General features: G+C 58.2%; 11 protein-coding genes across 11 annotated transcripts; 3 read left to right on the top strand and 8 right to left on the bottom strand.

The window, feature by feature from the left end:
- Positions 1 to 638: 638 nt before the first annotated feature.
- Positions 639 to 1,388, top strand: A1Q1_03848 (19 kDa protein having G-X-X-X-Q-X-W; the record flags this gene model as incomplete). Its single annotated transcript, XM_014322273.1, has 2 exons — positions 639 to 979; positions 1,040 to 1,388. 2 exons carry the CDS (start codon positions 639 to 641, stop codon positions 1,386 to 1,388), a joined length of 690 nt encoding a protein of 229 aa, XP_014177748.1.
- Positions 1,389 to 2,366: 978 nt separating this feature from the next.
- On the bottom strand, positions 2,367 to 3,169 carry A1Q1_03847 (uncharacterized protein; the record flags this gene model as incomplete). The annotated part of the gene is made up of 4 exons (XM_014322272.1): positions 2,367 to 2,382; positions 2,454 to 2,556; positions 2,638 to 2,763; positions 2,887 to 3,169. The coding sequence occupies 4 exons, from the start codon at positions 3,167 to 3,169 to the stop codon at positions 2,367 to 2,369; spliced, it is 528 nt and encodes a 175-aa protein (XP_014177747.1).
- An 832-nt stretch (positions 3,170 to 4,001) lies between these two features.
- A1Q1_03846 (19 kDa protein having G-X-X-X-Q-X-W) lies at positions 4,002 to 4,574 on the bottom strand (the record flags this gene model as incomplete). The annotated part of the gene is made up of 1 exon (XM_014322271.1): positions 4,002 to 4,574. The coding sequence occupies one exon, from the start codon at positions 4,572 to 4,574 to the stop codon at positions 4,002 to 4,004; it is 573 nt and encodes a 190-aa protein (XP_014177746.1).
- A 1,073-nt stretch (positions 4,575 to 5,647) lies between these two features.
- Positions 5,648 to 6,251, bottom strand: A1Q1_03845 (19 kDa protein having G-X-X-X-Q-X-W; the record flags this gene model as incomplete). Its single annotated transcript, XM_014322270.1, has 3 exons — positions 5,648 to 5,895; positions 5,956 to 6,035; positions 6,082 to 6,251. 3 exons carry the CDS (start codon positions 6,249 to 6,251, stop codon positions 5,648 to 5,650), a joined length of 498 nt encoding a protein of 165 aa, XP_014177745.1.
- Positions 6,252 to 7,657: 1,406 nt separating this feature from the next.
- A1Q1_03844 (carbohydrate-binding module family 13 protein/putative endo-1,3-beta-glucanase) lies at positions 7,658 to 8,245 on the bottom strand (the record flags this gene model as incomplete). The annotated part of the gene is made up of 1 exon (XM_014322269.1): positions 7,658 to 8,245. One exon carries the CDS (start codon positions 8,243 to 8,245, stop codon positions 7,658 to 7,660), a length of 588 nt encoding a protein of 195 aa, XP_014177744.1.
- A 643-nt stretch (positions 8,246 to 8,888) lies between these two features.
- Positions 8,889 to 13,463, bottom strand: A1Q1_03843 (leucine repeat containing protein; the record flags this gene model as incomplete). The annotated part of the gene is made up of 1 exon (XM_014322268.1): positions 8,889 to 13,463. One exon carries the CDS (start codon positions 13,461 to 13,463, stop codon positions 8,889 to 8,891), a length of 4,575 nt encoding a protein of 1,524 aa, XP_014177743.1.
- Positions 13,464 to 13,766: 303 nt separating this feature from the next.
- Positions 13,767 to 16,217, top strand: A1Q1_03842 (uncharacterized protein; the record flags this gene model as incomplete). The annotated part of the gene is made up of 6 exons (XM_014322267.1): positions 13,767 to 13,785; positions 13,840 to 13,933; positions 14,008 to 14,062; positions 14,109 to 14,433; positions 14,478 to 15,110; positions 15,148 to 16,217. The coding sequence occupies 6 exons, from the start codon at positions 13,767 to 13,769 to the stop codon at positions 16,215 to 16,217; spliced, it is 2,196 nt and encodes a 731-aa protein (XP_014177742.1).
- A 306-nt stretch (positions 16,218 to 16,523) lies between these two features.
- On the top strand, positions 16,524 to 18,434 carry A1Q1_03841 (uncharacterized protein; the record flags this gene model as incomplete). The annotated part of the gene is made up of 9 exons (XM_014322266.1): positions 16,524 to 16,623; positions 16,677 to 16,931; positions 16,987 to 17,089; positions 17,139 to 17,406; positions 17,471 to 17,575; positions 17,613 to 17,671; positions 17,900 to 17,915; positions 17,963 to 18,080; positions 18,127 to 18,434. 9 exons carry the CDS (start codon positions 16,524 to 16,526, stop codon positions 18,432 to 18,434), a joined length of 1,332 nt encoding a protein of 443 aa, XP_014177741.1.
- Positions 18,435 to 18,991: 557 nt separating this feature from the next.
- Positions 18,992 to 20,627, bottom strand: A1Q1_03840 (uncharacterized protein; the record flags this gene model as incomplete). The annotated part of the gene is made up of 3 exons (XM_014322265.1): positions 18,992 to 19,613; positions 19,947 to 20,578; positions 20,619 to 20,627. 3 exons carry the CDS (start codon positions 20,625 to 20,627, stop codon positions 18,992 to 18,994), a joined length of 1,263 nt encoding a protein of 420 aa, XP_014177740.1.
- A 540-nt stretch (positions 20,628 to 21,167) lies between these two features.
- On the bottom strand, positions 21,168 to 22,169 carry A1Q1_03839 (uncharacterized protein; the record flags this gene model as incomplete). Its single annotated transcript, XM_014322264.1, has 3 exons — positions 21,168 to 21,429; positions 21,479 to 22,104; positions 22,161 to 22,169. 3 exons carry the CDS (start codon positions 22,167 to 22,169, stop codon positions 21,168 to 21,170), a joined length of 897 nt encoding a protein of 298 aa, XP_014177739.1.
- Positions 22,170 to 23,315: 1,146 nt separating this feature from the next.
- Positions 23,316 to 24,602, bottom strand: A1Q1_03838 (proteasome subunit, beta type, 7; the record flags this gene model as incomplete). The annotated part of the gene is made up of 4 exons (XM_014322263.1): positions 23,316 to 23,525; positions 23,735 to 24,139; positions 24,329 to 24,462; positions 24,503 to 24,602. 4 exons carry the CDS (start codon positions 24,600 to 24,602, stop codon positions 23,316 to 23,318), a joined length of 849 nt encoding a protein of 282 aa, XP_014177738.1.
- Between the last annotated feature and the right edge of the window lie 74 nt (positions 24,603 to 24,676).

Here is a 24,676-nt window from a genome sequence, read left to right as displayed (position 1 = left end):
AGCAATAGAACAGCAGCTGCCCGTCAACGCGCTCGTACGCTGATGCGCTTGCGCTCGTTGCATGCAGCCTATTCGCGTAACGTACAATGAGCAATCGACATTCCCCGTCAACAACCGCGAGCCCTTTCATTTTCTCTTCCCGCTCATTTCATCAGAGTCTCCAGTTTCACGTACAGCGGGGTCAGGTCACGAGACGCAACCCTTGACCACAACCGGCGTCGCACTCGCCCACTCACGTACTCGCACTAGCATGACATGAAGCATGAAGCGCGCTCCTGCCGATCATCTCGGTCGGCGCGGCGTAAGTTGACCCCCGGTGCGAGGGAGCAGATCTGAGCCCAGACAATCCACACCCGAGGGTCAATGTGAGATCCCCCCGGCTCGACATGCTTCTCTCCGCGGGGCGCTGCGTGGCTTGCCCGCTCGCAGCAGGTGACCTACTCGAGATGCATATATAACACCCCTCCTATGTTGTGCTCCTCTCCATCCTCCCACCTCTTACTCTCTCTACGACTGCTCACGCCACCCTCCGCCGCCTCCGACCTTACCACTCCGCTGGGCTCGATTTCCCACAATCTCTCGACCCACCCAAACCTTCCGTAACCCCGGTCCCCAACACCACTTCAACAAACATCACCATGTTCGCCATCCTGACCGCCCTTCTTGCCGCCACCGCGCTTGCGTTCCCGGCCGAGGTTGCTCGCGGCGAGCGCGGTCATGGCCACGGCCACCGCCCCACCCCGACCATCTCCGCGGGCCCTCCTCCCAGCACCTTCCCGACCTCGTCGCCCGGTGTCCCCTACACCTCCACCAGCGTCTGGATGCCGCCCCAGCCCACCGAGTACCCCCAGCACTACGGAGACTTCGAGTCCACCCCTGTCTGGATCTTCTATCCCCACGGTGCGCCGCTGTACAACATGTGTGTCGAGGCGAAGGGATGTGGCCGTGGCCGTAAGGGGCGCAACGGTAAGGTCGTTATGTAAGTCTAAGGCCCCTTTCTTGTGACCGCTCGTCTGAGTTGACATCGAGCTGACCCCAGCGCGTCCTGCAACTCCTCCCCGGGCCAGCAGTGGGCGTACGGCATCCAGTCCGGCCCCCAGATCAAGGTTGCGGGCACCGACCTCTGCCTCGATGCGGGCCACAACCCGCGCTCCGGCTCCAAGCTGCGCGTTGAGCGCTGCAACGGTTCGGCGAGCCAGAACTGGTACGTCGCAAACACGGGCCTGTGGATCTTGAACGACCGCGAGTCGGACTACCTCTGCGCCGACATTACGGGCGGCTCGCGCGACCCCGGCACCGGACTCCAGCTCTACCCTTGCGCAGGCAACAACGCGAACCAGCAGTTCTACCCCGGGTTCTGCTGGGACCACACTTGCATTGGAGCTTGAGCGGAGCGAGAGTGTGAGCCTCACCGAAGCGGTCAGCGGACAGTTCGCAACAAGAGCCACGCGCGGTGGCATATGTGGGCTCGCGAAACTCGTGTCCTCGGACCAAGGCTCGGATTATGGACAATACTGAAGATATGTGCATGAAGACGTGTGGACACTTTCATATCTATAGTTATGCGCTGAGATGAACAGTTGCAGGTCACTTACGTCTTCGTCTGATAACACCAGCGTTCCGAGTCGCAGTTTACTTACATTTGTCTACTTAATGCCCCATCGGGCGACAGGGCTCTGTTCTAATACGGCACCCGGTGACTTACTGAACATGGAAGGGGTTGCGGTGACCTCGCGTATATCCTCGTCTGCATGTGCCCTGCACAGATTAGCGTCCGCGGCATCCAAGCGCCGAATTGACCATAACTAGCAGAGCTCGATGCCTGTCCGACTTGTCCTGACACTCCCTGTTCACTTCCAGCACCTTCACTTGCACCCAAATCACCTATGCTGTCTACTTGGCGATGCAAGTCGCACGGTTGCCTTCCCTCACCGCTAGTGGAGACATGGAGAGCGAAGAGGACTGGGGGCGGGCGTCGAAACCACCTGGTATGCTGCCGAGAGGCTGTTGCGAAACGCCCGCGCTTCGAATTTGTAAGGTACAGCGGAGTAGAATCAGCGTCAGTCTCATACCTGTCCCACTGTGACGCAGGTTGAGATGCTAACAGCAACTGCCCACATCGCCGATGGGTCCACGCACACGACGAGAGGAAGCCAAAGCGACGTGCCTGCAGAATTCATTACTCGGATCCGACAATCTTATCTATCCTGCAGGGTCCGCCGTTCTCCGCTCTATGACGCCATGGCCGAAACCGTGTCACTCTTCCCCTCGCTCTAGACTCCACACGGCTTGATGGGAGCTTAGCCCACCTTTCGAGGTCCATGGAGATGGAGAGGAGAAACGACAGTGCATTGGGAAGGATCTTCCTATGGACGAGCACATCTGTCAATGAAGCGCACAATCAGCCCTAAGCAGGGGTGCTACCGTCAGCCTCATGCAATCGGTCAACTCACAGCTTCCAGATCTGGTTCGGGTTGTGGTCCACGCACTCCCAGAGCTGGAAGAGGCCGGTTCCGTACGTCCCGATGTTACCGTCCTTGAAGTCAAGGCAGTAGTCTATGCCGTCAGCTGTGCCGGGAATCCAGGGTGAGACTAGCTGAAGAGCCTCCGCGACGCAAGATTGGACGTAATACTCACTCGTGTGTCCGAGCTCGATATGTCCGCTCTCGCGGAAAGTCCAGGTGCGGTTCTCGGCGGAGAGGAAGGTGACGCCTGCCAGATTTACAGCGGGAGCCATGTCGACACGGCCGCCATTCCACGGTTCTGGCATTAGTACATGTTCCTCTGCTCCTGACGTGCTCTGGATGCGTATCCCTTTCGCCCCGCTTCCAAGCGTTTCGGAAGGCAGAGAGCGCAAGCAGAAGGGAACCCAGCAGCAACACTCACCCCAAGCATTTGACCCGAGGAAGTGCCCCGCCTCCGTCGTCACCTCGCCCGTGACGGCGGGATCGAAGAACCACTTGACGTGGCACGTGTCCAGCGGTCCGAGACGGGGCGTCTCGAGGTTCAGAGTGCAGTAGACATGAGGTTCGTCGGTCGAGTCCGAGTCGGACTGGTAGCACTCTACAAGCCGGAGAAAGGACTCGCCCTGCCGGATTGTCCACCACGAGGCTGCGCCGGAGACAGCTGGAGCTACCAGAAGGGCGAGTGGGATGATGGAAGCGAACATGGCTGAAGCAAAGGAGATACTGGTGGCAGAGGGAGAGCGATAGTGATGGCGGTGGTGCCAAGACTACGCACCCTATATAGGATGGACGAGGGTATCGCCGCTACATGCTCTGAGATGTGTCGAGCCCACCTGACCCACTCCTGTGACAACGGAAGAAGCTGAATGACAATATCCTCTGACGGCAGAGTGAATTGTACCCAGCAAGTAATTAATCGAAGTTTGAATCTGGCACCGTCACCCGGCCTACAGATCGACGTACATCCGCAGGCGGTGACTTTCCGACGCTCTTGGGGCACGGAGAGGTTTACTCGGTCAGGGCAGAAGCAAGGCTGGGAGGGTCGGTCATGTGGTCGACAAATCACCCCAGCATACCGTAGCAGACCCCTAACGAAAGGTCCCCTTGGTGCCCAGTCGGCTCCGCAAAGGCGCTCTGATAGTTCAGTGCCCGCGGATGTAACTGACACTGAACATGTTCGAGCGCGCTGGATGTCATGACCGCGCCGCTTGAACACTGACACGCCCAGAAGCATGCCTGCGGATTGATAAAGGGGGCTATGGGCTGCTTCTTCACAACCACCTCGGCCCCGAGGACTCTCGGACTTGACCGGAGTACTGGACCGAGAGCCACTAAGCTCCGCCCCCAACCTGGCCGGTCACTCAAAGCGCCCACTGCATACTCGAGTTCTCCAACTTAAGAATGCTTGCATCGATAACTAACTACTGGCGCTGATGCTCTTGAGTTCGGGTCTCTTTTCACCAATGTCCGTTTTGTGATCAGCTGAATGGGCTTAGATGCGGAGATTGATCTATCCGCAGCAGAGCACCCTATCAATCACTGGTGGACGTTCCACTGCTGATTGGTGTTGTTAGGGTCGCAAGCCCAGAGCTGGATCGTAGCCTGGTCCTCGCCCTTGAGCTGGTCCGGAGTCGGCTTGCCGTCCTTGTAGTCGAGGCAGAGCCCTGTGCCCTCGAGCTCGATGAGGCCATCGGGGCGGACCTGCCACTGCTGTACATCAAGGCCATCATAGCAGTCCCAGAAGTGGGGCACGGCGCCGTTCTGCGGGTTCGAAGTGCCGTCGAGGCAGTGCTCGGGACCCTTGTCGTCCGTCGAGTGGTTCTTGAGCGAACGGATCGGACCGGGCTTGGACGGATTCAGTGCAAAGGAGGTGCGGATACGACGGAACATGGCGTTGCCCTGCTGGTTTGGGCTGACTGCGATGCCGAGGACGTTGCCGTTCTCGTGCGTGCCGCGGATGTTGTTGGGGTCGGGTGTCGCGACGTCGCCGAGGTAGCCCTTTGGGTTGGCACGCCACTCGATGGAGTAGGGGTGCTCGTCCTGGCGCTTGGCGGGCGCGGCCACGGTGAGTGAGGCGAGGAGGGTAGCAGTGACGGTGGTGGGGAGCATGATGTGTGGCGTCGAGTGAGGGACGTGGGCAACCAGATCGCTCTGTCCTTATATATCTCGCTCGCAGTAGCTGACACCGTCACTCGTCATCCCGCCAGAGCTGCCGAACGGCGCGGCGTTCTGGTAAGCGTTCCGTCGGAACATGAGAAGTACATCATGCTCATCGCCGTAGAGGCAAAGTGGGCGCCTGAGTGATCTGCGTCACCAATCTTCCTCTCAGATCGCCGTGTACTGGCTCATGACTCGATGCAATCCCCAGGGTGTTCTCGACTGCTCCTGAACGATGATGCCGACGAAGCTCTGGGGCGTCGATTAACATGCACGTGCATTGGTGCATGTGTGCCCAGCTGAGTCCGCGCGGACGTGCGGCGCGGGCCTGACGGAGTTCGGAGTGGAGGCTTTCCGTCGGAAAGTGTAACGTACGACATGTGCTCGGACAAGCGAGGCTGTGCATGTGCTACAGCAGCGACGCGCCGAGGACGCAGGGCCTTCGGATTGCCGAGAAATCATCGTCAAGCTGACAGGACGAGCTTGCAGGGTTTGATTAGATGTGCTGACCACCAAGTAAGGGCGGCAGCAGGGTCACCGAAGACCTTCCCCACGGGAACGTGTTCATGGTGTTCGCCTTTTCAGTGCATGCATTTTCATAGGCCGAGAATACAGTTCAGTGACTGTGACGTACCGTCATGAACGGCGGTTTAGCCAGAATCCGAACAGCGAACTTCGGCATCAGGCTACTCCGCAAGCACCGATCAATGCAGCTCGTAGTACGGGGAAAATTCTTCCAGGACAGAGGGGGCACAGCTCTCGGAGGCAGGCTGCTTCGATGATTAGTTCGGTGATATGCCTAGAGACCGGGCATATGTACGTTTTTGTATCTGCTCTCGTCGCGTCCGCATACAAAAACACGTGTCTCTGTACTGTAGCTCGTACTCGCCGCAAGCGTCGGTTTGTCAGAAGCTAGAAGCACGGGAAGTGTGCTGCCAGAGCTGGTCTTGCTCGAGAGTCTTTGCACAACTATGCATTCCGTGCGCCAATGACTCCGCGAATTGTCCGTAACTTAGGCGAGCCCATCACATGGCCACAGTGATGAACTTCTGGTTGTCGTTGCATGCGCACTCCCACAGCTGCAGTCCACCTGTAGGCCACTTGTTCGGTCCTCCGGGAGGGTACGTGGTCGGGACAGCGTGCCCGTCAGTGACGTCGAGACAGAGCCCGGTACCCGTCAACTCAATGAAGGAGCCGTTGTGCACCGTCCACTGCTGCTGCTTCAGGCCGTCGTAGCACTGCCACAGGTGCACCTTGCCACCATTCGCGGGGTCTTAACGTCAGCAATGACGGATGGTGGACTCACTCTCTCCCGCATCGATGCAGAAGTTACCCTCTGCCGTGTGCGTGGTGCGGATCGGGCCTGACTGCCCCTCGGTGAAGATCCAGGAGCGGGTCTGGTCGGGCGTGCGGCTGTAGGCCCTGCAAGTTAGCATGTGTGGGGAAGGGGTCGACTCACAGGTTGACGGTGCGACCATTCTTGAAGCCCTCGTAGGGGTATCGGCCAGCCGGGGCGGGGGTGCTGATGAGTGCGTAGTCGCCGTCCTCCTTTGTGGGCCACTGGAGGCCCTGTCCTTCGGCCTTGACAGCGACAGCGGTGACAAGGGCGAAGAGGAGAGATGCGAGCATTGTGGGTGTGTTACGATGTCGACGTCGGCAATGTTGGGTGTTTTTCGCTGCTCGCCCTTATATACCTACCGAGCTGCTTTACGACATGAGACAAGAGTTGAGGCTTAATTGCTTGCCAAGCCGTAGCGTAATACCGCTCCGAGCTCCATTCCTTCTGCGATAAGGGTTTCGTTCCGAGCGAGAAAGCCGGGTTTGCCGATAGTAACCGAATCGTTCTCTGCGTTGCCCACCTCGCGCACCGCTGTGTGCTAGATACAAAGAAGCTTGCCTGTAACGATCGTGACGGTCTCAGAGTGGACTGAAGACGCAAATGCGATCGCCAAGGCTGTCAGCACCGCTTCAGGGTCGGCGGTCGCCGAACGCCCAGCTCCGTTCCTGCCGACGCCGACTTCCGCTCGATATCCAGAACGGTCGGTGCTCCACTCTTGCTTGTCTCGCCTTTTGGCCGTTGAGTCGTCTGCGTGAACTCTGCCGGTGCATGTCCATGGAAGCACGCGCTGCGGAGGCACATAGCGGAGCGAGCGGTACTTGTTACCCCCATGGAATGGCTGACCAACAAGATTTACGCCTCGGTGCTCGAAATGAACTCCGAAAGTTTCGTTCACCACACTGAGATTCGTGCCGAACGTCGAAATTCTTCAGCATCGAGCATCCGTCCGCCCTTGCTCGCAACAGTTGCACACGGCGAGGGATCCCACGACACCTAGAGCTGACTGCTATCATGCGGGACGTGGGAGATGTGTGCAGGTGGCATACCTCTAGTTGTGGGGGGACGCAGCAGGCTTCTCTAGAGTTGTAAAGACGCCAAATGCAGACGCGAATTTCAAGTGCAGGCAACGATGCGCCGCCGAGGTGAGCAGGCCACACTCATTGACGTCAACTCTCGTAGATCGCATAAACTCAGCCTTAACTATTCGCTCTCAACTATTCGAGAGGCATCCGCAGATAGCCAAGCGAATCCGCAGCTTCCCTGTTATTAGCCCGGATCCGAGAAGATGGATCATCTGATCGAGGGCCTCAATTGAGTATCGGAGCCATATTATGCCCACGCTCCTCTCAACCTCGTCTCCCCTCCTCCTACACAGGCGCCAGCAAGGATATCACCAGAATGTCACACTCGCGAAAGGAATAACGAAAGCGCAGCTCTCAGGCTCGCTGTCGATGTGACCTGTCAGGGTTCCAGACTGAGGTCATGACCAGTTCCAATGTCGTAGGGAGCTCACGGAATCGAAGTGCCTGGTGCTTTCGATTATCTTCTGTTTTGTCACTACGTTGCTGAACACCTCTCATAGCAGCTCAATCGCTGTTCTTTCCTCAACCACTTTATGTACTGCCGGTTGTGCTTCTGAACTGATAGCATTGTCCGTATCAACGAGCCAACTAGCGATTTTCGGTGATTGTTAAAGTTACTGCCCCGGCTGATATGACGAGTCAGGAACAAGGTCGAAGAGCTGGTTTGTGCTACCGGGGATACAGTCCCAGAGTTGGATCACGGAGTGGCGGAAGGCGTCATCGCCATTGTATCCATCCTTGACATCGAGGCAGTAACCGGTGCACCCGAGCTCGATGTGTCCGTCAGAGTGGTATACCCACTGCTGCACGTCGAGTCCGTCGTAGCAGTCCCAGATATGGGGTAGCGCACCATTACCGGGGTCTGGGGTCAGCTGATCCACCATGAAGGAACAGGGTAGCGCGGACTCACTGCTAGTTGCGTCCATGCACAACTTCTTGCCGGACCAAGGCTCGGGCCTGCCGCCAGTGTAGAGCTGCCCGATCTTGTCCTTTGAAACGGTCCAGTCCATCGAGCAGTATTTGGCATAGTCGTGCGAGAGTCCGAAGGTCGTCCCGATGCGCGAGCCTCCGTATGGCGAACCGTTGCAAGTGACCACCCAGCGACGGCTGTCTCCGGGACCGGCGTTACGCCACCTGATCCGGTCTGTTGCATTGGCGCCACTAAGCAGCGCCAGCGTCACAAAGGCGGCGGTGAATATCATTGCAAAGCTTGGTGTGTGCTGGGTGTGAGTGTGAGTGCGAGAGTGGGCGCGCTGTGTTAAACTATGGGTGTGGCAATGCCGAAGGCCATGGGGTGCACCCGCTTGCTGAGTGCAGCATTTATATACGGCACGCAACGATGTTTCGGTCATGACGTCCCTGTAATCTTCCTTCGGCGCCACCGAGCGACATCCGAGTTCCCGGATCCGGCTCTCCCATCATCTGATCGAGACAAGTGTCCGGATCCTCATTGCCGCCGCCCGTCCCACTGTCACCTCTGTCACGCCCCCGAGAGCACGCACAGCCCCTGAATGGTGGGATGAGAACGTGCCGAACGACTGAATGGACCCCGTGCAGCGGAAGCGTCTTCCGGAGCGACCTGGCATCCGACATCAAGCGACGGCCGCAGAAAGGCCAAAACTAGACCTCGCATCTGCAGGATTGTTGGCAAGAAATCGAAGAACGCGGCCATGTCCGGATTGTAGTTGCGATAGAATGACGTATTCATACAGAAATTATGGCAAGAGTGAGCGAAATGACAACGGCAATAGCAAGAATTAGAGTCTATCATGTCTCGGGTCTGTCTCGATCTGTGTTCTGGGTTTGGGGTTTGTTTAATGGCGTGGAATGTCTTCATGCTAGGTGTCATCGAGCGCCGGCGGCAGCAACGTACTCGAGCAGCAGAGCAGCCTTGCGCCTCTCGCCGCTCGAGATGACGACGCCGTCGAGGGTGCGGAGGTCGGGGCAGCTGGCCATCAGGAGGCCGCGGTACACGAGGCGCTTCGAGTACCATTCATCCGGGAGATGTTTGCGGAACTGGTTGTCGAGCGCAGCCCAGTTCGCTGGCACAGCGGCGTCGTCCGCCTCGAGCGAGGCAACGCTCGTCATCGTGCCGTCTGCGTCGCGCTTGCCGTTCTTCGCCTTTGTCTTCGGCAGCATGATCGGTAAGTAGAACGATAACGTCGCCGGGTTCATGCGCAGGTCGAGCTCCTCGAGCGGCGCGCTCTGCAGTCCATCTGCATACCGCTGGGAACCGAGTCGGTTACCGACGGCCATCAGCTTCCGCAGGCGCACAAGTCCCGCGAGCCCATCCAGGTCGCTCAGGAAGTTGTAATTTATGTTGAGGATGTGCAGGTTCGGCACGCGCGAGGCAAAGTCGGTCGGCCACGACGTCAGACCGCATGCGGCAGCTTCGAGGTAAACGAGCGAGAAGACGGGAAGCGGGATGAAGTCCGCGTCCAGCTTATTGCCACTGACGTACAGCCTCTTGACCGATTGCAGGTCCTCCGGCGAAAGGAAGAACCTCTGCACGCGCTGGTTGCGCAGCGACAGGTTCTCAATGCGATGGCCACCTGTCGAGCTACGCGACAAACCTGGGATCGCATTGTTGTCGGCGAACAGCGTCCGAACTCGCGGGAAGAAGGATAAGTCGAGGTAGTTCAGCTCGTTGTCGGACAGCCGCAGCACTCGGACGCTTGTCATGGGCGCGGGAGGCTCGAGGTTGTGCAGGCTGTTGTGGTCCAAGTTCAGCGACGTGAGCGATCTGAGAGTGTTTAAGCCGTGGACGGAGTGGATGTGGTTGTTGGACAAGTCGAGAGTCTCCAGACGCTGCCACTTGCAGCCCTCCAGGTCCACACGCTTGATTTGGTTGCTAGAGGCATTCAGCTTGATGAGGCAGTCCATGTCTAAGATGCCACTGAGATCTGTGATGCCATTATGACTGCAGTTCAGTTCGCGGAGGTGCGACAGACACTTGAGCTGCGAAACACCATCAAGCTGGTTGTGCGAGATGTCGAGGTACTGCAGGTTGCGCAGGTGGTTGACGCTAGTGAGGCTGGTCAGGCGGTTGAAGGAGGCGTGCAGCGTCCGGACTGTCGAGGGGATGCCAGACAGGTACTCGATCGCGTTGTTGTTCAGACGGGCTTCGTCCAGCGCGGGCAGGAACTCCTTCAGGCGGGCCAGGGAGTCGATGCCCTTGTGGCTCAGGTCGATCGTCCTCAGCTGCTCCCAGTACGGCTCGAAGGGCTGAACGTCGGTGATGAGCTGAACGAGTCGGTCGTGGGCTACACCGAAGGAGCACTCCGTTAGGAACGTCTGGTCACCGCGACCACCTCGGCTGCGGAAGCTGCGGAATGAGCGGGTTGGTAAGGGGACTGTGTCCTCGCTGTCGTCGGCGGTGGTGTCTACGAGGTCGACGACTACAGCGGGATTCTGGCTGGTCGAAGGTCGCTTCGGGGAGAGAGACCTGGGGGGACGCGCCTTGCTAGGGCTGCCGTCCTCGATAGTGAGCTCGGCCATGTTGTCCAGGACCCCCTGAATCCGCTTCGTGCGAGCACTGGGCATCCAGCTGCGCTCAGTCGGCTGCTCCTCATACTCCGTGTACTCCTCGTAGTGCAGATGCTCGGCGATCATGACACCGTCCGAGAAGCTCACGCTCCGCTGCTTCATCGAAGGGCTTTCCGAAGCTGGCCTGGGAGTGACATCAGCATGCCAAGCTGTACGCTTCTTCATGGCCGAAGCTGGAGTAGCGTTGGGATTACGCAAGGCAGAGCGCAAACCGCCGTTGGGTGTACCGGCGTTGGCAACATTTGGCGTCTTGAGGACCGGAGCGGACACGCTTTGACCGAGAATGGGCCGTTCAATGGCCATTGGCGTCTTATCGGCATCGTCATGCTCCTCCTGGGCCGCCTCGTCCGCTTCAGATTCAGACTCAGATTTGCTCTTGTCAGAAACACGGTCTTGGTCGGCAACAGGCTCATCGGCCAGAGTGGCGAATGCAGCTGTGATGCGAGTCTGCGGAGAAACCGAATTGACGCTGTCGATTCCCGCGAAGGGGTCGGCGCTGTCGTCGCTGGCGCCTAAGCGGCTCTCTCCAGCCTCATCCACGCGACCTAAAGAGTCGTTGGTGTCGCGGATCCAGCGCATACTCGCAGGATCGTAGCGCATCTTTCCTATCCGATCAGACATGAGATTCTGCACGTCTCCGGGCTGAATCATAGTCATGCCAGCGCGCATCTTTGAGGGGTCACGGGGCCCAGCGTGCTTCACGAAGGATGTTGAGGCGGTTGTGGCCGTCGCTAAGGTGCTAGACGAGATAAACCGGTTCAGGTCATCACGATTGACATTAGGCGGGCGTCCGGCGCCCTCAACCGAAGTCCGTGAGGTCCTGCTTGACGACCTGGCGCCGTCCTGATTGCTGCTCCGATCATCATCAGGGCTTCTCCAGCGGGGGATGTGACTCTCCGCCTCTGATGAGTAGGAGTTTGTGGAAAGAGATTTCTCGGGGCCCATCTCCGGGCTGACCACGTTTGTAGAGGTCGAGTCGGACACCTTGCGCGACTTGATTCGGGCCATCATGTCCTCGGCTCTGTGTAGGTAGGTTGAGCTCGTGGTCGACGGGTTGGAGCGCCATTTGCCATCGGAGCCGACACTACCGACATTCTTGCTGGTTTCTGAGCGCATGCTGCCGCGGTTAACCACCCTCTGAGATGACTTGGTTGACCGCATAGTCCCTCGAGCATCCTCCGCCTCGGACTCAGCCGGCGTTGGAATATTGGGAATGGCGTCGTAATCCACAGTAGGCCCTCCGATGCCACTTTCTGTCCGTTCTGCCGCTGTGCTCGGGGTTTCGCTGCGGCTTCGTGAACTCCGGCTGTCACTGGTAACAGAACTGTAGTCCGGCTCGCTAACCCGGATGCGGTTCATGAGAGCCGCCCCTTGAGCTTCCCAGTCCCTCACGGCTGCTGGGCCGCGTGGTCTCGGAGACACTGGAGACAACCTCAGCCGCTTCGAGGAGCGCTCATCGGACAGGGAAGTTCCGGAATCGGGAGTCATCGAAAGGGAGCGCGACTCAGATGACGAACCAGACATCACCGGGCTCCTTGTGGCCTCCGGAGACCAGTCCCTCAGATCCTTCGCGTTCGGCATTGAAGGCGGCGAAGGTGACGGTCGGATGGCGATGCTGTCGACGAGCGCGCTTAAGTGCTCTCGTGTGTAGGTGTCGTACGTATTGCGGAATAACCGCAAGCCTCCTGGGTTTCCCTTACTCTCCTTCGAGCGGAGGGTCGAGTGCGATGGCTCCCCGTTCTTTAAGGGGCTGAAGTCGGGTGAGAATGAAGGTCGCGAGATACCAGACTCCCGCCGAACAGGAGAAGTGAATGTGAATGCAAATCCGTCTTTGTCGAGGGAGGGTTGTCGATCATCCTCCTCGCCCTGCTCAGCGTCTTCTGACTCTTCTAACAGAGATTGGGTAGAGATCTCACGAGTGGTTCCGAAACTGTGACCCGTCGGCGACCTTGTCGGCGACTCTACGGGCGTTGGACCCCGGGGTGTCGGAGAGGGCGATCTAGATTGTGTTCGGGTCCGCGATTTTGATCGGGAATCCGAGGGCGATGGTGACCGTAAGAGGTCAGAGTGATCGAAGTCGGATTGCGTCTCCAAGTTGTCACCCAGATGAAGAAGATTTGGTTGCTCGTCGTCGACCCCCGAGTGGTCGAGCGGCAGGAGCGTACTTCGCTGCTCGGACTCAGTCACAGTTCCGAATGACGCGTCCATTGGTGTCATAGACTTGCTCAGTCGAGAGGGGCAGGTAGGGGCGTACGGGTGAGAAACTCGGCGATCCAGGCCAGCGAAGGGAGCCGACGTCGGAGTAGACGTCTTTGTTGGTGCGGATACAGAGCGCGGAGAGGTGGAAATATCAGCCGCAATGGTGTCACCGGTCTTGTCGGCTGCAGGGGGTGATGTCGGGGCGCTCGAGGTCTGCACTGGCGGGGATGGCGGCTCAAACATGCGCTCAAGGGCGAGAGCCGAGAACATGTCCTTCCCTTGTCCGAAAGGGTTGCTCTTCGGGAACGCCTTCCCATGGCTGTCCTCTCCATCCTTGATTTGGAACGTGCCTGCAGCGGCGGTCGCTGCCCGGTCCTCGTCCCCGCTAGAACTGGCGCCACTGACACTCGTCGGCGGTGACAGCATGCCGCTGACATTCCTGATGAGAGGGTTGGATGGGCTTCGTGCGTAGTCGGGGCCGAGCGAGTTCTTGCGGCTGGGCGGAAGTGCACGGGCGGCACCCTGACCGAGACTTCGAAGGGAGCCTCGTTTCGCGTTCAGACTCGATGCATTGTTGATTGTCGATGTTTGTTGGGTCGGTGAAGAGGGGGGCGACGGAGAGGTCTCTACCCACTCCTCTCCGAGCTCGTCGGTTTGCCATGCAGGGGCGGCCATGGCGGGTTGGCGGTGGGTGTTGTTACAAGAGACCGATGGAGAGGATTGTTTGTTTTGACGAAATCAGTCACGGTCGTCGTAAACAGCGGCCCCAGCCAGCGACCGCCAGAGTGGAGAGTCCGTACAGTGGGACAATGGGCGGAGCCTATTTGTTTCCGTGTCCTTGTTTTCGTTTAATCCCATCATTCATCACGTGCCTCTCCGATGAGATCAGGATCGGCACGTGGGCCGGTGGAGGGCACTCAAGAATTTCCGTTGAGAAGCTTTACTGTTGACCACAACATATCGCATCGCTAGCCAGCCATGCCGCGCATCAGGAAGAGTGCGTATCTGGTATAACAGTTCAAGCTAACATTCAGAGACCTCTGCCCGTCAGAACACGCGTACCCGCGCGAAGGTGACAAAGAAGGTCGCCGAGCACAAGAGGAAGCAGAAGCGCAACTCGAAGAAGGAGGTCCAGTGGAAGTCCAGTGAGTCAATGCTGAGGTCGAAGAGTGCGTCAGCTAACATTGTCAGAGCACAAGGCCGACCCTGGTGTTCCTAGCTCGTTCCACCTCAAGGATCAGGTTCTCGCCGAGCTCGCGGAGGAGAAGCGCCTCGTGAGCATTAAGCAATACGGCACAAACTGACATCCAGGTTGCTGAGGCCCGGGCAGCTCTCAAGGGCAAGCAACAGCGCGATGAGGAGGAGGAGGAGGATACCCCGGGAATCCAGACCCTTGCGACTTCTTCGGTTCTCCCGCGAGTGGCTATGACCGGCGTTGCGGACATGGCCGAGGAGGACTCAGACGACTCTGACATTCCGGCTCTCCTCGACTCCGACCTGCCGACGCTCCAGGCGGCGCTTGATGCCGCCGATGTCCTCCTCGAGGTTGTTGACGCCCGTGACATCTCTGGAACGCGGTGTAAGGCTGTCGAGGACCTGGTGACTGAGGCCGACGGCCAGGTGTTCATCGTTGTCAACAAGATTGGTATGTGCTGAAGCTGATCATTCGTCGAGCCGGCTAACCTGCAGACCTTGTTCCCCGCGAGGCTCTCGAGGCTTGGATTGCCACCCTCCCCTTCCCCGCCTACCTTTTCTCTGCCGTCACTGGCGCCGGACGGGAAGAGCTCCTTGCTGCTCTTGGCAAGATCGCTAAGGGCAAGAAGGAGACACCTGCTGTCGCTCTCCTTGGTCTTCCTAACGTCGGCAAGACCTCGATCCTCAACTCTCTCGGCAACGGCAAGTTCAAGGTTGCCCCCGTTCTTCCTACCGCCAACCAGGCCAAGTCGCCCGCTCCTACAACCAAGGCTCCCATCGAGGTCGAGGTTTCGACTCCCAATGGTTCCATTCGCGTCATTGACACTCCGGGCTGGGAGTTTGTCGAGGAGGAAGGAAGCGAGTGCGGATGCGGTCACGAGCACGGCGACGAGCACGACCACGAACACGCTCACGACGAGGAGGACGAGGAGGATGAGGATGAGGATGAGGATGAGGCTATGGACGAGGACGATGAGGAGGGAGATGAGGACGACGAGGAGATCGACGAGGACGAGCTTGACGAGGAGGAGGCTGCGAAGTGGGATGCTCTTGAGGCCCAGGTCGCCGGTGACCTTCTCCGACGCAACCTTGGACGCGTTGATCGCGTCAAAGACGTTTTCCCACTCAGTGAGCGACAATGCGCCTAATTTATAGCTAACGCCAGTCAACTACATCGTTACCCGCAGTACCGCGCAGGACCTGATGCTCAAGTACAACGTCCCGTACTTCGAGCAAGGTGACGTCGAGGCGTTCCTGACGTCGCTGGCGCGCGTTAACCAGCGTGTTAACAAGTTCGGCGAGCCGAACCACGAGGGTGCCGCCCGTATTCTTCTCCGCGATTGGGCTGCAAACGAGTTCCCCTACTACACCATGCCGGTCAAGGGAAGCATGGAGGTTGAGGTTGCCGTCAAGCAGCCCGACATGTCTGCCGTGCTCGCCCAGGTCCCGACCCGCAAGGAGCTGAGGAAGGCGCGCGGAATCGTCAAGTTTACGCCGTCCGAGCTCGACACCCGCGAAATCTTCCTCGACGACGACTACACCGACGTCAACCCGGAGCGCTCGCACGGCGACGACGACGACGACGACGATGAGGACGAGGAGGACGAGCTCGACGAGGAGGAGATGGATGAGCTCGACGATGATGAGGAGGATGAGGACGAAGACGAGGAGGCCGCCTTTATCGGCTCCGACGAGGGATCCGAGGTTGACGTGGAGGATGGATCTGAGCCGTCATCTGGCTCTGATGTTGAGGAGGAGGAGGACGAGGAGTCTGAGGAAGAGGAGATCGAGCTCCCCTCAAGAAAACGCAAGGCTGCGGCCCCCGCCCCCGTCGTGCGCAAGAAGGCGAAGACGGTCCAGTTCCCCGCTAAGCTCGAGGCTCCCCGTTCGCGGCCCAAGGGTGTCGTCGAGATCCGCCCCATCCTGAAGCAGCCGAAGAGCGCGCTCAAGGCGCCCAAGGAGGAGAAGCCGAAGAAGAGCGCCAAGCTCGCTGCGGCTCCCAAGGAGAAGGCGGAGATGACGAAGGAGGAGCGCCGCGCCGCTGCGCGTGCCAACATTGAGGCGAAGAAGGCCGAGAAGGCGGCCCTCAAGGCCGCTGGTCTGCTCAAGCCTAAGGCTGCCCCCGCTCCCGAGCCGCCTAAGAAGACGAAGAAGTCCAAGGCCGAGAAGCAGAAGGCCAAGGAGGCCAACGGCACTTCGGACGGCGCCGCGTATGACTGGCGACAGCACTTCTAAGTCATGTATATTATAGATTTATGCACTGCATTTTGGCTCTACCGTTCTGTTCTAAAAGTATGAGCCGTGTCGCAGATATCCCGGCAGATTTCGAGCAGGACAGTGTTGCGGCAGGTCCCGTTGTTGTTGGAGCCCCACCTCCACCAACACTGCCCACTGTCCGATGGCGGGGAAGGTGCTGCGGTGCGAGTCGGGTTGCTCAGCGATTGCTCAGCAAGCTCAGCACGACGTTCAGCTGATCCATTGCGCCATGCACCTTCCTTCTTAAGACTGGACACTTGCCTTGCATCACCCCCATTCGCTACAATGGCTCCCAACGCTCACGCCAACATTCTCACTGACTCGATCAAGCCTGAAGAACTTGAGGTCGCCAACCTCTTCGACGTCAGCGGCCGCGTTGCTATCGGTGGGTTTCGGAGGGAAGCTGCGTATTCTTGGGTCTTACGCGCTGACAATAAGTGACCGGAGGAGGTACTGGTCTTGGCCTCGTTACGGCGCAGGCGCTTGCGCAGAATGGAGCCAAGGTCTACATCTCCGGCCGCCGGCTCGAGGTCCTCCAGAAGGCGGCGTCGTTCAAGCCAACCAAGGGCAACGGAGAGATCATCGCGATCCAGGCCGATCTGAACAGCAAGGAGGCTATCCTTGGTAGGCTAGTCTTATATGCCCAGGCAGCTAAAGCTCAGAGTTCCGGAGGAAGATCGAGGAGAAGGAGAAGTACATCAATCTCCTGGTCAACAGTGAGCTATTCTGACCCCGTCGAAGCTGACAGCAGACCACGGCGTGTACCTCTCTGACATCTCCCTGAAGGATGCCCCCCAGACGGCCGAGGGTCTCTCAAAGGCCGCGCTCGAGGGCGAGACTTTCGACTCCTGGTGCGCTCCCATGGCATCAACGAGCTGACATCAGGAACGAGACGTACAGCATCAACGTGACGAGTGTGCACTTCACCACGTTCGCCTTCCTCCCCCTCCTCGCTGCGGCGAGGGAGGTCGGCGGCGCCCCCGAGCCTGGAAACGTCATCAACATTGCCTCTATCAGCGGCATCACGTATACCTCGCAGGGCGGCCAGTTCTCGTACAACTCCACCAAGGCGGCGACGGCGCACCTCTCGCGCATGATGGCGACCGAGTTCGTCCGCCGCGGCCTTGACATCCGTGTCAATGTCATTGCGCCCGGATACTTCCCCTCGGTGAGCTCGTGTAACTGCCTCCCAGCTGACAAGGAAGGGCATGTCGACGTCCGACTTCATGCAGCACGGATGGGGACAGGAGGACCACTGGCTCGAGAAGTACGGTATTCCCCTGCGCCGCGTCGGAAACGCTATCGACTACGCGCAGCTGGTTATCAGCCTTGCTGTTGTGAGTCATCGCGGCCCTTAGCTCAACTGACAGGCAGAACAAATACATCACTGGCGACGTCGTCGAGATCGACGGCGGATGGCTCCTTAAGCAGGAGTAAGCTTTGGGAGTGGCCAAGACATCGCGACGGTCAGTTCAACTGCCATCGGGAACTCATCTCCAGACCTATTGAGGGCGAAGGCCATCGTAGCCCTCACATGCAGTCCTATACCACCTGGAGTTCGCGCGTTGCAAATGGCTACTTTCGATGGCATTTCGCTATACCACTGACATCCCTCGAGTTCTTGAACTTCTGGCAACTACTACTCACACGCAGATACGCAGATCGTTCCGAGTTAGAGTGAGTGAGTCCTGAACTAGTGACTGAAACACAACAACACTGCATAGCCTTTGGCAGCCACGACACGTGCACTCGCCAAGCGCGCCAAGCGTAGCACCACTAGCAGCGCCGCTAAGACGACGCTCCGTTCTAACATCGCAGTGATCAGCGCACAGCTGGGCAAGAGTGGGTGAGACATCCCTGCGCTCCGACCGCAAGGTGCAGCCCGCAGCGATGGAGGCGTCGGAGGCGCTGCTGCTCCCTGTGTCCTATCTCCTCGTTGACGCGACGCGATGCAACGCGATCGAAGACTTTACTCACCTTCCCCATGACGTTCTCATCTTCTCAACTTCCCACTCAAAATCCAGCACAACGACGGTCAAAGACATGATCACGAACGGCTCGACTTCATCTATGCCGACGACGGGCTCCGGCACCCCTTCCACCCTCTCCCGCACCGGGACTGCCGCCGCTGGATGCCGGTCAGGAAGCACGGTGACTATCTCTGGTGCGTTGAGGCTCTTTCGAGATCAAGACTGACACCCAGTCATGCCCTTCGCGTTTGTGCTTCTACTGGCGGCTACGTGGCTTGGAGTGCAGAGCTTGCGCTCACCGGTGGGTCTTCCCTCTCTACCACCTCCAACCTTTGTTGATTAATCTATTTCATGACTGTCCATTACCTCCTGCTGCGCAACTACTAGAGCCAAACTGATATACAGGCTCTCCGTCCGAAGCTTAGAGCCGACAACGGGATCCACATTGACCACTCAGAACTAGAGAAGGTCGTACCTGAAGACAGGAGCCAGCCAACCCACCTCAGTTGAGCGACCTCCCTTCCCCTCCGCATGTGATCCCGCAAATGTTCCACTATCAGCGTCCGCTTCTCCACATATGCTTCGTCAGGCAGCAACAATGCATAACGCATGGGCATCATATCATCTGCTGAGGCAAGAGCACACTCTCCCTGACCCGCTCAATCGATACCACGAGACCCCTGTCGACTCTGTCCTCATCTCCCTCGTCGTCTTCTTCGATCTCATCCTCGTCCCACATCGCCAGCTTCCACATCCTGCCGTCAGCTCCTCGCCTTTCAGCACTCACATGTCCCACTCCCAGAACCGGCCCTTGATCTCTCTCCTGACTTTCTTATACTCCTCCTCGTCCCTGAAGGTGATGCCAGCACACCATCCGAAGATTGTCTCGTCCGAGTCATCGCACCACCACTCCGGCTCAAAGAATGTCGAGTCATTCTCGTCAAACTCGGCCTCAATGGTGTGACAGTGAATCGATACGTCCAGCGGCGTCGTCCACTGCAGCAAGACATCATATACTTCTTGCGCGGTCGGCACCTTGCGCTCCCAGAACGCTCGTCGTTGCCTGATCGATGCCACGACCGGATCGCGGGTACCGAGGAATACTTCAAACCCTTGGCGGCGGCGCGGTTGAAGCGGATCAGAGATGAAGACCACGCTGGGACACGCCATCTGGTTGTTGTACAGAGCGAGCACTCGCGCAGTGGCGTTCTCGGAAAGTTGAATGCGTGCTCGCCCAAAGTCGGCAATGTTCGTACGGTAGTCATGCCTGTTCCAGGCGCGGAGATGGAACGGCCAGACGATGATGCTCTCGTCGAGAGGGAGATGGATTCCGGTCGCCTTGAACAAAACTTCGAGAACGTAAGGCAGGCGGTCCCGGAACAGAGGGTGAATCCTAACTTCGAGGCTCTGCCATCAGTTTGGTTAGAGCGGCTACCTCACCCTCATCGTGGAAGAGTGTCAGAAGGCAAATGTGAGCTCGTGAGAGTCACATTTGGGGACAAGAACTCGTCACGGTGGGAAGGCTGGTGATTGGATCTTCATGTGTGAATGGCAGACCTAGTCACAAATCACTAGCGAGGCAAAGTGCCACGGCTGACAGTCTGCCCATATGGTGTCACAAGACTATAACGGAAGGGGAGCACTGCTTCCCTGCTCCTCAAGCTCGCTATCATCGTCCTCCTCCTTTTTCCACAGGCTGAAAAGTCAGATTGAAAGGAGTAGGTGCTGAGGAACTCACATTTTCCAACCACAGATCTCTCCGGCGCATCCCTTTCGAGCCTTCATGTAGTGGGACTCAGATGCAAAGACAATCGTCGCACACCAACCGTACACGCTGTCGTCAGCCGGATGATCGTCCCAGTCGACATCGAGCAGCGTCGTTTCATCGGAAGAGGCCGAGCAGTCTTCGAATACGTAGTCACTGCTGTACACGTATCGGGGCGTAGTCCAGGGTAGCAGTGCATCATAGATATCTGCCGACGTCGGGGACGGCCGCTTCCAGAGTGCGCGCCTAGCACGCCTACCGTGGACGTGTTCATCGCGCGTGCCCACACAGACTGTGTACGGAACCGGCCCACTAGTTGAGAGCGGGCTTGTGTCTTTGATGTACACCGTTGCAGGGGTTGGCGGCATGTGGTGGTGCAGAGCAAGAACGCGCGCCGCTTCGGGTGGCGACAGCTTCAGAACGGCGTGACCGTACAGATCCCATGTCTGGCCCGGTGTCATAGCCCAGTCGAACCGCGACACTCCGGGTGGCCATTCGACATCGTCCTCGCTGAGTTGAAAGGTTACGCCCGTTACGGCTGCCAAGGTGCTGCACAGCTCTGCGACCTGGCCGTGCTTGGAAGGATGGATGTGGATGTCGAGACACTGACGGGGTCAGCGGGGTATCCTGCTCTGGGAAGCATACTTTGCTCATTGTCTAACGATGTGTTGTAATAAGAGAGATGGGATGCAGGTATCAGGGTTTGAGTGTGGCTGGAGTCGATACGTGAAGGTGATAGAGTGGCAAGTTCGTTCCCGTTGCTAACTGTCACGACCACCGCAGCACATGCGGCGCACACCACTACCGCGGGTCGTGGCAGGAGCCGAATGACCGCTTGTGGCTCACGCTCACACTCATACTCACACTTCCAGCCTCGACCGGCTCTTGACCCGCTCCCCTTCTCCACCAAGCACTCCGTCCCCCATTCTCTGCACAGAGTGAGCTCGAAGACCGTGCGGATCTCACTCTAGCAAAGTGGTGATGCTGTTTTCGAGGTGCCTCCTCCTTTGAAGGTCGAGACTTGATCTTGAAAACCGTTGTCTGACGTGTGGAAATCAGGATCTGGTGTTACTGACAAGATAACGTCTGTGCCGTGGGACATGATCCATTGCAACGTTGTAGCATATGTAAACAAGAGCGACCTCGTCAAGCACCACTCGGCGGCTACTGCATCTCCTCGCTGCTCCCGAAACTTCAACCCTCGCGATCGGGCGCGCTGACGATCACATCGGCAGCCTCGAGTTCATCGTCGGAACCCTTTGGGCTGGAACGATCGAGGCGCAGTAGATGCAGCTCATCCGCCAGAGTCGAGTTTGAAATATCAGGAGAAGGGGTCTCGGGCTCACCCTCTAGGCTTTCCAGCCCATGCACCTCCGTCAAACCGCGAGCGTTCTCCGAGTCCACGTCTAGGTCGAACTCTATCTCCGAGTCATCGTTGAGTCTCTTCTTCCACAGGCTGTGCGTTAATACAACTCAAAACAACGCTCCAGGCAAGGTATGCTCACACTTTCCAACCGCAGATCCGACCACCAGACCCTAACCGAGCGATCCAGTACTCAGCCTCCGATTGAAACACCACGGAGGCGTTCCACCCGTAGACGTAGTCGTCGGCCGAATTGACATCCCAATCGGGGTCGGAGAATGTCGAATCATCACTCTGAATGTCGACTTCAACTCGGTATCGCCCTAGGTGAACCTTGAGCGGGGTTGCCCAGCGCCCCAACTCGTCATAGAGCTGCCGAGGCGTGGGAACGTGGCGTTCCCAACGTTTCCTTCGTTCTCGCCGCCCCGGTGCGCATTCATCGCTGGTGACGACGCACACCCGGAAAGGTGTTTCAGAGGGGGAGCCTGGGTGGGGGGTGAAGACGTCGACAAGCGGCCCTCCGCAGTGTAGGTTCACGTAAAGAGCAAGTATGCAGCGGGCGTCGATCTCGTCGATCTCGATCGTAACTGTGCCATAAAATTCGCCAATGTCCCACTGGTACATTGTCCAGTCAGACCGAGTGGCTGCTGCAGGCCACGCAACATCATTGTCGTCCAGTGACACCTGCACGCCGGTGGCGGTGAAGATCGCACACTGAGCTTCAGCCGCCCGTCTCACGAACGTGGGGTGCAGCCTGAGCTGCAGAGTCTGATAGATTAGTGACAGTGAACGTCCTGATCGTGTGCGCGAATCGACCCTCTTACCATGAGCATTGTTATTGAAGAGGAGATACCGGGATGATGAGGAGTGGAAATGCAGTCGTGACGCTGACCCGTGATCCAGCAACCGCGGTGGTGGCAAAACACCAAACAAACATTTAGCGGCTCACAGGCTGGTGCGGCGTGCGCTGCGTGGTTAGGTCCCGGCGAGATGAGTCAACTCCGGTAGCGCGGTAGCTCTACCATCGCTAGCACGGCTCATGGTCGTCATTCAGACTCGAAGACTCTGCTGCGATCTCCTGCCGATCATATCTCAAACACGTACGCACACGCGGGGCAAGATGATGGTGTAGACGCGCGAACAGAGGTAGTGACGGCAGCCTGCTATCGCGCTCAAGCCTAGCCTGCTGCTCTCTCCTTCTTTTGACACAACCAATATGTCCATGTCAATGTTCCTTAAAGTAAGCACTGGACGCCCCTCGCGGAGCTGGAGTGAGAGTTCAAGTCCTCGTCAGTTTGAGCATTACGATCAGCCAGAGACAAGGGTTTGAGAAAAGTTCGAAAAAAATGCATTCATTCACGATAAAGGCTATCTAAACCTGTGACTGTCAGCGGCTACTCTGCAGCGGAAAAATGCTTCGAAAGAGTGTAGGTCAGAGACGCCACCTGCGTATATGGGGCGCCGGGAACTAATCACCATAATAACGGTAAGACTGGTGCCAGCAATAGTTTTCATCATCCAAGCCGCAATCGTCAACGCAATACCCGTTACTGCGCGGCGCAGTAGGGAGCGAGAGACAGCGGGCTTTTAAGAGGAGATTGGAGTGGACACTTACAGGTTGGAAGAGCAACGCGGCGGTGGATGGTGAGAGCGAGGAAGAGCGAGTGACCGACTTTTTTTATGCCTGCACGAAGCGGTCTGGGTGCGAGGGAAATCGGCGGACGGAAGCAAAATCTCGTCGCATCTGGCCAGCCTACGCTGGCAGACAAGCGGAGGCTGAAGCCTACGGGTGGTACGCGGTGGTAGGCTCGCTGACCGCCCAATGCACGCTGAGCGCCGAGTGCAGTCTGAAGCAGTACCAACGTCAATTAGCACACTCCTCTCTCTCCTGACTCGGATGACGGAGCACCCATGCACTCGGTCTCGCTCCGCTCGCCCTCGCTCCCGTACTTGTACACAAACTGCATATATTTCTCTAACTACACCTGCACGTCGAGGTCCATGCCCTCCTCGCCTCCGGGGCCCTCGCCGCGGCCGACGGGCTTGTCCGTGAAGCCGGCCTGAGCCTTGCCCGCGCCGGTCGTGACGTGGACCGTCTCGGACGCGATCAGGTCGCGCACGTTCTCCTTCAGCCACGCCGTCGTGCCTCGGCGGAACTTGTAGTCCCGGTTCTTGTGCACGCGCTCGTTCTGCGGTCAGCTAAGTTGATGGATCTTCCACAGCTGGCGGAAGCGATTGGTGATGGCCAAGATCTCTGCGTCTCATGCACTCGAAGGATGTCTCCACGCTATTCTCTCAAAGTCTGGGCAGCTCGATGTGCAGAGAGTCTGCGACGCTTCGACATGGAGCTTCCACTTTGACCATCTTCCCTCCCACAAAGCTGGGGATGTGTACTCACGGGCTTCTCGTAGTTACGCAGCGTCTCCGTACCGCTCTTGGTGATGACGCAGACGTCGACGTTCGATCCTGATCCCAGGTCGTTGAAGACACCGGAGCGGATCGCACGTGCGACAAGGTCGATCGCCTCCTTGCGCGTCATGTTCTCCTTGTACGCGCTCTCGAAGATGGCCATGGCGGCGAGCGATCCAGATCCCATCGTGACGTAAGGCAGCTTGTCGGTGCTTCCGTGGGCGTGCACCGTGAAGAGCTGCGGGCCGGTCGCGTCAACACCACCAACAACCAGGTAGGCACCGATGTGGCCCTGGTAGCGATACAGGTACTGCTTCAACATCGTCATCGCGGTCACGACGCGCGCCGGTCGGCCCTGCGACAGAGAGTGCAGCTCGAGGTTCGACGAGATCAGCTTCGTGACATTCCTGTTCGTCAGCTTCCAACACCGTTGTTAACTTACTCAGTGTCGGCAGCAGTTCCAGCTCCGCAACACCGAATGCTCTCGGTGAGATAGTGAATCTAGAGTTAGCTAAGCGCGACAGATAGCTCGCAGACGCTGCGAACGACTGTGACCTGCGACCTCGCTGCAGCTGACACATACCTTCTCGCAGTTCTTGTCGGCCACGATAGCTCCTCCAGTGGCACGGGTGTCGGCACCAAGACAAACTCCCTCCTCTTCTCCAGAGTCGCCGCCTCCGAACTTGAGGCCGACGATGGTGGTACCAGTCGAGGTAGCTGATGTTGTCAGTCACAGCTTACTTTCCGTTCAACTCACCCCTGGGCTGTCCGCCGAGCTTGGCACCGAGGAACTCGTTACGGGCGTAGTTTGAGAAGTCGAATCCGACGTTTGCCGGCTGTGCTGAAGTCGCGGCCATGATGGATGAGAGTCTATGCAGTGGCTTCCTCGAGCTTCACCAAGCGAGTCTCAAGACGATGATGATGATGGACT

This window comes from Trichosporon asahii (genome assembly GCF_000293215.1).
Source record: "Trichosporon asahii var. asahii CBS 2479 unplaced genomic scaffold scaffold00070, whole genome shotgun sequence".
Classification (NCBI taxonomy): Eukaryota; Fungi; Basidiomycota; class Tremellomycetes; order Trichosporonales; family Trichosporonaceae; genus Trichosporon; species Trichosporon asahii.
Note: the sequence above shows the minus strand (reverse complement) of the source record. Positions and strands in the feature narration are given on the sequence as shown.